This window comes from Myxine glutinosa, chromosome 2, assembly GCF_964187855.1.
Source record: "Myxine glutinosa chromosome 2, kmMyxGlut1.1, whole genome shotgun sequence".
In the NCBI taxonomy this organism is placed as follows: Eukaryota; Metazoa; Chordata; class Myxini; order Myxiniformes; family Myxinidae; genus Myxine; species Myxine glutinosa.
Genome location: NC_136262.1, coordinates 180,240,547 through 180,253,274, shown reverse-complemented (window position 1 = coordinate 180,253,274; position 12,728 = coordinate 180,240,547). Strand labels below are relative to the sequence as shown.

The 12,728-nt window shown below is 45.1% G+C and overlaps 1 protein-coding gene across 1 annotated transcript in view; it reads left to right on the top strand.

The window, feature by feature from the left end:
* Window positions 1-12,728, top strand: part of SMAD3 (SMAD family member 3) — a 62,015-nt gene that overhangs the window by 24,800 nt on the left and 24,487 nt on the right. The window contains exons 2-6 of the mRNA XM_068106681.2: window positions 1-153; window positions 10,514-10,648; window positions 11,989-12,063; window positions 12,242-12,295; window positions 12,387-12,599. The exon at window positions 1-153 is cut by the window's left edge and continues 41 nt beyond it. Coding sequence (XP_067962782.1) covers window positions 1-153; window positions 10,514-10,648; window positions 11,989-12,063; window positions 12,242-12,295; window positions 12,387-12,599 — 630 coding nt within the window. The remainder of the gene's footprint in view (window positions 154-10,513; window positions 10,649-11,988; window positions 12,064-12,241; window positions 12,296-12,386; window positions 12,600-12,728) is intronic.

The window sequence follows — 12,728 nt, the reverse complement described above, 5'->3', positions numbered from 1 at the left end:
TCCCGCACGTCATCTATTGCCGCCTGTGGCGCTGGCCTGACCTTCACAGCCACCACGAGCTGCGTGCCGTCGACGTTTGCGAATTTGCATTCCAACTCAAGAAGGACGAGGTCTGCGTCAACCCGTACCACTACCAACGCGTCGAGACACCAGGTAAGAAAGCGATTGCACTCCATCTGGGCGAGAACACGTTGCCTGCTGTTTGAACAGGTCATTTGTTGTATTTTAAATGTTTGATAAGTCGGTCAGCACATTTAATTTCATAAACAAGGAGAGTCTGCGCATGAGGTTCTTTCTACTCCGGCCTTTTCATTCAGAACAACTTTTGTTATTATTATGTTCCCCCCCCCGCCCCCCCCCCCCCCCCCCCCGCAAAGATTGAAAAAAACACAACACAAATTTCAAATTCACCTACATTAGGGTACAGATGTTTAATCCCCAACGGGGCATTAGCCCGTTTGGAGGCTTTCAATGTGGGGGCTGTAGTCATTGTTTGTCTGTGCGTCTGTCCAGTGTCTACTCAAAAATGACCATGGATTTGTTTCATATTCGACACGTGCAGACAATAAAATATGGGTGTGAGGCACATCAAGTAATTTTGGATTGGAGCCAAAAATCTTGGGACACGTGATTTTATTTGAATTTTGACAATTGTTTAAAATAAATTATAGAGGAGAATAGTACAGGATTGTATCAGCTTTTGGGAGCAATTATTTATTTATATACACCTTACCATACACACACAACCAACGCACTCATTTTCCGGTTCCGTTTCCTTGGTGATTCCATCGTGCTCATTTTTTGGCTCCTCCGGTATCCTCAAAGATAAGTTCTCCCGATCGTTTTTGTAGATTTTGTTTCAAAATTTGTGCAGTTTTGAGTATTGGTCAGATTTTCACACTGTGCTTTTTGAGGCCTACCCAGTTCCCTCGTTCACTGTGTGTCTACGATTGTCCTTTCTCTGTACCACCTTTTATTTTCACGTCTTACTTCCTCCCCCTACGTTTAATGTCTTAAAAAAACAAAAACCTTATACCCCCTACCCCCCAACGAGCACATGTTGTCTCGCCCCTCCCATTCTTTGTCCTCCATCTCCGCCTTTTCTTTTTCTGCTCTTTTTCCAGCCGATTCCACCTTTCTATCCCCATTCTATTTGTGAAGTATTCACCGTACCCCATTCACGATCTCTTTCAACCTTTCTCTTTTTACTCATATCTGCTTTCCTCTAGCCTTCAAAAAAACAAAAAAAAAACGGGAATCCCTCCTCCCGTACCAACAAACTGCTTATATACACTTCCACCTTCCTTCGATCTTCGCTACATCTGGCTTGTCAATCTCCTATTCTTCTGCTCCTCCTTTCTGTAATCATCGTCTCCCCCAGCATTGCTGCCCTCATTTCAGTGAATACCCAGACAGTCTTTACGGTTTTGTTTTAAAATGTTTAAACTTCCTTCAACATTGTTGCATACTCTCTTCTATTAAAATTCACTTCTTCTTCCTGTTCAAAAGGCTGTCTTCAAATCACTCTTTCAATCATTCAGATTCAAAAAATTCAATCTCTTACAGTTCTTCCTTTCTACATTCTTAAACTCACTTTTATATCACCCCTCCTCTGACGTTTTCAAACAGATCTCTGGCTTGAAAATCTCAAGAACCGCAGTTTGCATTGGATGTTCGTATTTCATTAAGCGTTCATTTTGTACATCTTCTCTGTCTGTTCCCTCCTCCACTGGTACTTGCCCCTATCCTACCAACCCTATTTCTTACCAGCTTCCCCTCCCTCTACTCCTCCCTACCCCATTCCATCACGACCTTCCCCCTCACCCTCCCTTTCAAATCTTCCCCCTCACCCCTCCCCTTCAAATCTTCCCCTCACCCCTCCCTTTAAAATCTCCCCCCTTACCCCTCCCCTTCAAAACTTCCCCCTCACCCTTCCACTTCAAAACTCCCCCATCGCCCCTCCCTTTCAAATCTCCCCACTCACCCCTCCTCAAAGTTGCCTCTTGACCTTCTGGAAGGGTGTGACCTTCCGGCGCTTCCTCCACCCCCTTGCACGGTGTAGCCCTGCCACTCCTGAGTGTGTCCTTCTTGCCCTGAGTGTTCATAGAGTTGGGCTTAATTGCCGGCTTATGTCCATGGGGCCGGCTTAGCTTGACTTGTATTTGGCAGTTGTTGTAGTTTGAGGGTGTTTTACATGGCCGGCCTTGGCAGCAAAAACATGAGGGTAAGATTCCAGAAGGTAAGCACACACTGGGGAAAATTATCCTTAAACCCGACCACTAATTAGCATGTCTTCACCCCTCCCCCTCCCCCATGCGAAGAACAATTAAACAACCTTAAGTTACAGTTTCCCTACTTACTGTACATCGAGATTTCTCCGACGTGTCACACGGTCCATGCTACTTCTTATACAGTTCTACCTCCCCTACTGTATTCTTTCATCTACCCCCCATAAACGTAACAATACTTTGTGGATTACCCAGAAAACCACGAAAGCTAATCGTGGCAGCAAAGTTAGGTGAAGAAACACTGAGGATAAGTTGGAGGAATCGGTTTACATTCCGAATTTATCCGAAAGGTCGTCCCACAAAGTAATTTGTATAATATGCACAAAACAGCTCATTCATATTTATAACCCTGGAAGTAATGCAGGCAGTGATGTGTTGAGTGTCGGATGAATTAACTCCACAATTTTTGACTTGCTGACGGTTTTTCTAACTGCCACAATTGATCGTCTTGTATTCCAAATCGATTTATTTTCGCTCTTTCACGAGCCTCGATCTTGTATACAAAAAGAAGAAAAAAAATCTATGAATGAAGGGGAAATTGGAAAAATTGGGAAAATTATCCAATTTGACTTGTACTCCACATTGACTTGCAGGCTGAAAAATATGGTATGTATTTTACCATCTCCACTCGCTACATATTTATTTATTTCGTTATTTATTTTAAAATGTGTTTTAACCGGGTGTGTACCCTGGTTTAGAATAGGTACACCGTATCCCTGCGTGTCGTAAGAGGCGACTAAAAAGGGTTGGCGTCAGGAAGGGCATCCGGCCATAAAGACATTGCCTCAAAAAGAGAACCATGACAATTACAACTACATATGGGCAGGGTACAGCCCGAAGTACCCCGTGGGGGACCCCACTCCCTCTCGTCAAAACTCAAGGTGGGGAACCCGATCGAAGTAAGGGTGGAAATCACTCCATTTATGACGACGAAATGTCTAATGACCGACGTGGAGATTGGTTTCTGAGGTTTGGGACATGGAATGTAGGGACAATGACAGGGAGATCAGGAGAAGTGGTGGAAGTATTGGTCAGAAGAAGAGTGGACATATGTTGTGTGCAGGAGACGAGATGGAAGGGAAGTGGTGTGAGAATGGTGAAGGGTAGGCAGGGACAGAAATATGTTTGTGTGGCAAGGGTGCCCAGAAGGCGTGAATGGTGTTGGTGTCCTGTTTTCTGAGGAGTTTGTAGACAGTGTGGGTGTGGTGAGTGTGACGTTAGTGAGTGAAAGGTTGATGATGGTGAAAATGATTGGAAAGCTGTGGTGAACGTCATCTCGGGATATGCTCCGCAGGTTGGTCGGAGCGATTAAGAGAAGGACAAGTTCTAGTGTGCAATAGAGAAGCTGATGGAAAACGTGAAAGATAAGGAAGTTGTTGTAGTAGGAGGAGACCTAAATGGACATGTGGGAAGGAGTATGGACGGTTTTGAGGGAGTTCATGGGGGTTACGGATATGGTATGAGAAATTGAGAAGGTGCAAGGATTTTGGAGTTTGCTGATGGAGCTGATTTGTTGATTTGTAATACTCAGTTCCAGAAAGAGGATAATAAGCTTGTTACATACACGTCAGGTGGGTCGACGACAACCGTTGACTACCTGCTGGTGCGTAGGCGAGATAGGGGGCACCTCCGGGACACAAAGGTGATACCGGGGGAGGAGGCTGTTTCACAGCACCACTTGGTTCTCTGCGACATAAGGGTGAAAGGTGCGAGGAGAGCTCGGCGGGTGAAGTACCAACCGAGAATGAAGGTGTGGAGGTTGAAAGAGGTGACAGTGAGGGAGGCATTAAATGAGAGGCTGAGTATGGCAGAGGATGATGTGGTTGAGCTTGAAAGTGGTTGGATGTCAATGAAAGATAGTCTGTTGGGAGCCGTTGGTGAGGGATGTGGATGGACAAAAGGACCACCGAGGCACTCGGAAACATGGTGGTGGGATGATGAAGTTGGAAAGAAGATTGACGAGAAGAGGAAGGGGTTCAAGGAGTGGCAGAACACGAAGGGTATGGGGGCAGAAAAGGCAGAGAATGAAAGAGGTAGCAAAGGCGCAGGAGGCATGTAGGAAAATGTTCGGAGAATGCTTGGATTTGGAAGAGGGTCAGAGACCGGTATTCAGGATTGCAAAACAGATAGAGAAAGAGAGGTGTGATGTGATGGGGGTGAGTTGCTTGAAGGATGAAGTGGAACAAATCGTTGTGGACCCAGATGTAATTAAAGGAAGATGGAAGAGATATATGGAAATGCTCTGGAATGCAGAGAATGAATGGGATGGCACCATAGAGAGTAACCCAGTTTTAGGACCGGCAGAGAAGATAACCGAGAAGGAAGTGGATGAAGCGATAAAAGCAATGAAGAGTAGAAAAGTGGGAGGTCCGACGGGAGTTGTGGGAGATATGTTGAAGGCAGCAGGAAGTTGGGGTGTGAAGAGGATGACAGAGATCTGTAATCTGGTGGTGAAAGAAGGCCGCATTCCAGTGGATTGGGAACTGAGTACCCTCGTCCCTCTATACAAGGGGAAAGGTGACGCTCTGGACTGTGGCTCGTATCGAGCGATAAAGTTATTGGAGCATGGAATGAAGGGATTGGAAAGGGTGTTGGAGAGGAGGATAAGGAAGAAAGTGAAGATTGACCAAATGCAGTTTGGATTTATGCCAGGGAGAGGAACGACAGACGTGCTTTTTATTGTGAGGCAGTTGCAGGAGAAGTATATGGAGAAGAGGAATAAGTTGTTTCTTGGGTTTGTTGATCTGGAGAAAGCATTCGATAGGGTTCCACATGAAGTCGTGACATGGGCATTGAGGAAGGTAGGAGTGGAGGAATGGTTGATCAGAGTAGTGATGGCAATGTACAAAAGAGTGCGCACAGCTGTAAGGACAAAGGACGGGAACAGTGGTGAGTTGGAGGTGAAGGTGGGAGTGCATCAGGGGTCGGTACTAAGTCCACTACTATTTGTAGCTGTGATGGAGGTGCTGGCTCGGAACGTAAAGGAGGGTTTACCGTGGGAGTTGTTGTATGCAGATGATCTGGTGTTGATTGCAGAAAGTGTGGAAGGACTGAAGGAGAATATGAACAAGTGGAAGGAATGTATGGAGACAAAAGATCTGAAGGTGAATATCGGAAAAACGAAGGTGATGGCAAGTGGTAAAGCATGTGGTGAGGTGGAAAGAACTGGAAGTGGCCATGTGCTGTGTGCATGAAGAATGTCGGAGTGAATTCCATTCAATGTACAATGTGCGCTGAGTGGGTTCATCAAAAATGTCGTGGTTTGAGAGGGTCATCATCCAGTGTGGCAGCTACATTCAAGTGTAAGGTGTGCACAGAGGGAGCTGCAGATGGAGGAAATGTTGAATTGGATCTTGGAGACGGCGTGAAGCTGGAAGGTGTGAAAACATTTTGTTACCTCGGAGACATGCTGAATGGAGAAGGTGGATCAGACTCGGCAACGGTTGCTGGAGTGAGATGTGCATGGAAGAAGTTTCGGGAACTGAGTGGCGTGCTGACGAGAAGGGGAGTTTTGTTGAAGCTGAAGGGAAAGGTGTATGCTGCATGTGTGAGAAGTGTTATGATTTATAGGAGCGAGACATGGGTAATGAACGTAGAGCAGCAACGAAGGCTGGAAAGGGTAGAAATGCGAATGGTTCGGTGGATGTGTGGAGTATCGTTGAGAGAGGAAGACAAATGATGAATTGCGAAAGATGATGGGAATAGAGCCTGTGATGGATGCTGTGAAGAGAAACAGTTTGAGATGGTTTGGTCATGTGTTGAGGAAGGATGAAAGTGACTGGTTGAGAAGAGTGATGGAAATGAATGTAGAAGGAAGTAGAGGACGGGGAAGACCGAGAAAGACTTGGCTCTTGCAGGGAAAATGGCCTTAAAATGCCTGTTGTTGTTGTTGTTTTATTTTAAAATGTAAAATCTACACTGCCCATTTTCAAGGTGTGATTGGAGACTGTGTTCTCAAGGTATTGTATTCTTCTTGAGACAAATGTCAATCTCTTATATCGTGCGTGCAAGAAGAAGTGTTGCCTAAAATGGCTCACAAAAGGGTCTAAAATAAGTCAAAATACTTGGAAGACTACAATTGAGAAAGGGATGTGTCTCTACACAAGGATAGAGTTTGAGAAATTTCAATGAAAGGGCTGAGATTTTACAGCTGCCTGTACTGCAGACTTCCGATGATATGGGCCGGTGCAAGGCCGGAACTGTGGACAGGCACGTTTCTCCCTTCCCTTCCCCGCCCTCCCCCTTCCATGGACGATCGCTGTACAGTGAATGGACTTTTAATTTTGTGGGAGTGCTGCCTGCGAACATGGCAGGCTTGGTTATTTATTTATTTATTGGAAGTCTGCAATTGGAAAGCCGATCCTCTGCGTCATTACCAACAGAGCAGTGGTTACCAACTGTACAACAAAGGACATCTTCATGATGTGAAAATACAAAGCTTGTGCCAGCTATATTTACATAGGAGCGAGATCTATCAGGCAGAATTCCCTGAGGGAGATACTGTGTCTGGTTTGCATGCTTCTACACATTGATGGGAAGTTCATATGAGGCTTGTGAATATACAGGACAGGGTACGTTTAAAAATAAACTTTTAAAATTATGACATTTACTCTTAACATGTTGGGATCGGTGGGGACAGGGTGGGAGCTGTGGGGGGGTTTGGGGGGGCTGTTGTAAATTCATTTTTGTTTGGTTCCAGGGCCGTAAGATAAATTGTACTAAATTTTTGCTTCTTTTGCTAAAGTGAGGTGTGTGTGCGTGCGTTGCCACTTGCTGGCATTAACAGCAAATGGTAGGCAGTCGACTCCTCTCATCCACGGATATTTCTTGTATTCCTATATTTGAGTCTAATTTTCATTCAGGACCATAATAATTATGGTTAACGATCTTGAAATTGCCACTCTTTCGTCTAAATACTGAAAATTGTTGAAAAAAAACAAAAAAACAATTTCACTTACAGATTTTGTCCGAGCATCAGCAGGTTTAAATTGCTCCAGTTTGTAGCAGTAGACCCGCAGGGCCCCCCAGAGCCCCACAGAGGTTTCCCCAGAATTCTGCTTTGGGGTGTGGTGACACTCAGGCCTCAGGAGCTCAGGGATGCCATATGGCAGAGCAGTGGAGGATTCTATGGAGGGGACCACACTGCCCAGCCATAAGATTGTGCTCGAGCACAAGTGTGAAATAAATCTGAGTGCCAGGCCCAATCTGAGTAGAGCACCAGCACATGAAGCAGTGGGTAAATTGATTTGAACAACTTATTTTAAGGGGGCGAGAAGGATGGGTTAAAGGTATGCAGGGGACAACATAAAAAATAAAAACCTTGAGGCCATTTTTTCCCGCAAGTGGGGGTTGGCCTTTTTCGGGCACCGTGGTTGTTGTTGTTTTTCGGTCCCCTTTTTGAAGCAATGTTTTACGGCCGGATGCCCTTCCTGCCGCCAACCCTTTTTGTCGCCTTTTACGACAAACAGGGAATTACCAGTGAACTGGTACTCAATTAGCCGACCTCGGAAGGATGACAGGCTGAGTCAACCCCCCTGGCGTTAATTCAGTGATCGACCGGGATTCAAACCCAGGATCCTAGGATTCTAAGCTGGCACCCTAGCCGCTAAGCCAACGCCAGGCAGGGGACAACATCGTTTTTGAATATTAGGTTGGAGTACCAACGCTCCTCCTTTGCACGTCGACGTCGCATCCACCAGTAAGGGGTAGATTATTGGCCTGTGTGTGGGACCCATTGCGTCCCCAAATTTATAGGGAGACGGGTGAGTCCTCCCTCATGATACTTCTCCGGTGAGTTCTGTGGGACACTCCACGTCTGCCTCCCCAAGGTTTCACCATGTACCTAAGATCCTCTTGTGGTTATGGTTAGTGTTACAGCCAGAACTAGAAGGGCTAGATAGCCTGGAAATGTTTAGACTCATCAGGAAGGGGTTAAGTACAGTCGTGGCCAAAAATATTGGCACTTTTGCACTTTTAAAAAATAACTCAATTTTCTCGGAAAATGTGTTGAAATTGACGAAAGTATTTTGTCTCCACACTTCTATGTTTCACTGTTAATATTACAGAACCTTTGTTTTTGATTCAGAACTTCATAAATCCTTTTAAATCAGAAAACATAGAGAAATTGCATTGACAAAATGATGGACACCCCAGACTTAATATTTTGTGGCACAGCCTTTGGACAAAATAACTGCAGTCAAGCACTTCTTGGAGCCATGAATGAGCTTTCTACACCTCTCTACTGACAGTTTGGCCCACTATTCTTGTGAAAATTGCTCCATTTCTCCCATATTTGAAGGATGCCTTCTCCCAACTGCTGTTTTCAGATCTCCCTACAGGTATTCAATGGGATTTAGATCTGGACTCGTTGCTGGCCACTTCAGAACAGTCCAGCGTTTTGTCTTTAACCATTCCTGGGTGCTTTTTGAAGTGTGTTTGGGAGCATTGTCCTGCTGCAAGACCCATGACCTTTGATGGAGACCTCGCTTTCTGACACTGGGTTGAACATTGCGCTCCAAAATGCCTTGGTAATCTCCAGATTGCATGATGCCATGCACACATTCAAGGCACGCAGTGCCAGAGGCAGCACAGCAACCATTAAACATCACTGAACCTCCTCCATGTTTGACTGTAGGAAAGGTGTTCTTTTCTTTGAAGGCTTCATTTTGTTTTCTGTAAACATAGAGATGATGTGCTTTACCAAAGAGCTCTAATTTGGTCTTATCTGTCCACAGGACATTCTCTCAGAAGGATTTGGCTTGTTCAGGTGTGTTTTGGATTTCTCCAGTCGGGCTTTCTTCTATCTCTCTCAGCAGTGGGGCCCTCCTGGGTCTCCTACCATAGAATCCCCTTTCATTGAGTTGGCGAAGGATGGTGCGAGTTGAAACTGTTGTACCTTGTGTGTGAAGGTCAGCTTGAATCTGTTTGGCAGTTGAACGAGGTGCTTTCACCACCATTCAAACAATCCTTCACTGCAATCTTCGATCAAGTTTTCTCTTGCGGCCACATCCATGGAGGTTGGCTACAGTGCCATGGGCCTTAAACTTCCTGATAACATTGCGTACGGTGGACACAGGAACATCAAGGTCTCTGGAGATGGACTTGTAGCCTTCAGATTGTCCATGCTTGGCTGCAATCTTGTGTCTGACCTCCTCAGACAATTCCTGGTTTTCTTTCTTTTCTCCATGCTCATTGTGGTACACACAGTGACACAAAACAGCAGAATGACTCCTTTTCTCTATTCAAACTGGTTGAATGAACTGGCCAATAATATTTTCCTGGCTATTTTAGGATTTATGTGTGGAATAAGCTATGATTTAGTAATTTTTCCAGCTTTTTTTTGTTTGTTCCACTGCACACCAAAGAAATATACATGTGGATACCAAAATATTTTTTCTTTCAACAATTTTCTGGATGAAATGGTGCATTATTTGAAAAAAGTGTAAGGGTGCCAATATTTTTGGCCACGACTGTAGCTTTGAGGGAACCAGAGGAGGAGGGAAAACAGATAGGTCAGGCACGGAGATATTGTAGTTAGGACAGTGTTGGGGCGAAACCGGCTGTCTTGACTGCTTGCCGGCCCTTAACTGTATCTCACCTGTATGACCACCAGCATACCAGCTTGCCATACCATGGCTACCTGCGATACCACCACCTGCATACCTTGCCAGTCCTTACCTGCCTGCCATATGTGCCTGTCGTGCCAACAATTAACTTTGGGCCAACCACTGGCAGGGTTCTCCGGAGAGAAGGGCTTTTTGTTGAGATGAATCAACATTTTGTTAAAATGAGATGAATTATTATGCTGCCCTCCCACCAGCCACACTTGTGTAAATACCGTCTTTGTTTCTTCACATTAACAATACCGGGGGATAGAATTGTTAAGTACGAAAGAATGAGTAGGGAAATGGGAATGAGTAGGAGTAGGGAAATCGACACGTAGAGTAGGGAAAAAAAATGCATATGTGCGATATTAGAATTGGTGGGAATGTGCATGTCATTAGGAGATGACTTCAAGGTTGTCTCCTTAGGTCCAGGGCCGACCTTGGAAAAAGGAGTTGAGAGTGGGTGAAATCATCCTTTATCTTTATGGCTAAAACGTCTTTATTTTCTGGTCACTTCATGTCACTGTTGGCCCAACCCTGTGTAGGATTAAACTGTGTCTGTCTCTCTCTCTGTCTGTCTTATTTAAATCATAAATCTAACTAACTTTGTTTGTGCTGCAGTGCTCCCACCGGTGTTGGTTCCACGACATACAGAGATCCCTGCAGAACTTCCCAAGCTGGACGACTACGCCACCTCGATTCCCGAAAACACAAACTTCCCTGTTGGCCTGGAGGCCCAGGGAAACTACATACCAGGTGAAAACACAACACCAAAACTTCGTTGTCCTTTGACCTCCTTCCAGGAGTTATCTGTGAAGCTTTGGAGATGTGTGCACATTAGCGTTTGCTGGGCACCCACACCGAGTACAACCACAATTAAGGCGATTGTCGACAAATACTGAAAATGATGCCCTTCCACACATCTCCCTGCTCTCAAATGTTGTGTTTGTGTGCTTCCCCTTCTCTCCCCATCTTGTCTTCCGCTCCCTCTTTTTATATATTTTGTTTGTCTGGTTGATTTGTTTGTGAAGTAAATGTTAGCTCTTTCACGAGCCTCGATTCAGTATACAAAAAAAAAAAAAAAAAATGAAGCCCATGAATAACCAAACTGAAAGGTTGAATTTGGAATGTGGATGGCCAAGCAGTTGCTTAACATTGCCTTTTGAAGGGTTTTTTTTTCTCAAAACGTATGAAATAATCGAAACAAGGGAGTGCCTTAATTCACCTCCAGGGGTTTCCAATTAAGCAAATCTGTTGACGCGGGAAAGATGGCAGAAATGCACGTACGTACGCGAGGGAGAAGTAACACTGGTGAAAACCCCAGGCTGCTGTTTGCAAGGCTGACTCCAGGGAGAATGGCAGGAGACTGAAGAACAGGAGTGGTCCCATGATAACTATCACCATGGTCTACCTTTAGAGGCCATTTTTTCCCCGCAAGCGGGGGTTGGCCTTTTTCGGGGACCGTGGTTGTTGTTGTTTTTCGGTCCCCTTTTTGAAGCAATGTTTTACGGCCGGATGCCCTTCCTGCCGCCAACCCTTTTTGTCGCCTTTTACGACAAGCATGGAATTACCAGTGAACTGGTACTCAATTAGCCGACCTCGGAAGGATGACAGGCTGAGTCAACCCCCCTGGCGTTAATTCAGCGATCGACCGCACAATATAATCTTTGATGGATTTTGAATCCTGCTTCACCACACATTGCAATCTTGTACAATTCTGTGGTCTTATGCCAAGTAATAACTTCTCAGGATTGGTGGGACAAATTCGTTCTCATTTTGCTCTGCAGCGAAATTCTTTCTCTCATGTACAAGTTTCACAGATGTGCTTGTACCTTTTTACTTTTTTTTAAATGGAAATGCTATCGTGTACGTATCTGATGTCTCGTCGTGCAAGGTCAAGATTCAAATCGTGTTTTTATTTTTATTTTTATTTTTATTGACTTGAATTTGGGTATTTCATGTCGACATCCAACCCTTCTCTCCCCATCAAATCCAAATCCAACCGCCATCAAATCCTTTCTTGTTTTGGTACACTACCAAATATACTGTAGTTGGATACATGGTCTCCCCTCTTTTTCTTTGTAATCCTGTTTCAGAAACGCCACCTCCAGGTTACATCAGTGAAGATGGCGAGACAAACGACCAACAGATAAACCACAGCATGGACACGAGTAAGCGCCTAGGCCTCTTGATTGACCACACATGCCCTGCATTGGTTATTCGATCGCCGTCGGACATTTTGTTGCTTTATCTTTGATTTTATTGAAATAAACACTGGCCGCTGGATATATTTATTTTGACTCGTCGTGTTTTAAAATGCAAGCCTTCTGTACAATGCCGTCCTTTCAGGTTCCCCTGCAGAACTCTCTCCAAATCCTGTGTCTCCTTCTAGTTCTATTCAAGGTGAGGAAGGGTTACGTCTACTTTATATTGTCGCCTTGCTCTTTGTACTTTCTGAGCTACCATTCTGTGCTTTCTCGTCGATGTTTCGCAGATTTGCAGCCAGTGACGTACTGTGAGCCTGCGTTCTGGTGCTCCATATCGTACTACGAGCTTAACCAGCGAGTCGGTGAGACGTTCCACGCATCTCAGCCGTCGCTCACCGTTGACGGCTTCACGGACCCCTCAAACTCTGAGCGATTCTGCCTTGGCCTGCTGTCAAACATTAACCGCAACCAGACTGTGGAGATGACAAGAAGACACATTGGTATGCCGATGTTTGCTTGTTATTTTGGAGGGAGATGCACTTGCAATGTTAAACTTTGATATGCCTCATCTGTGAAGATGTATGCCATCGGGTTTGTCGACATGTGCTGCACTCGTTGGTAGGCAGTCC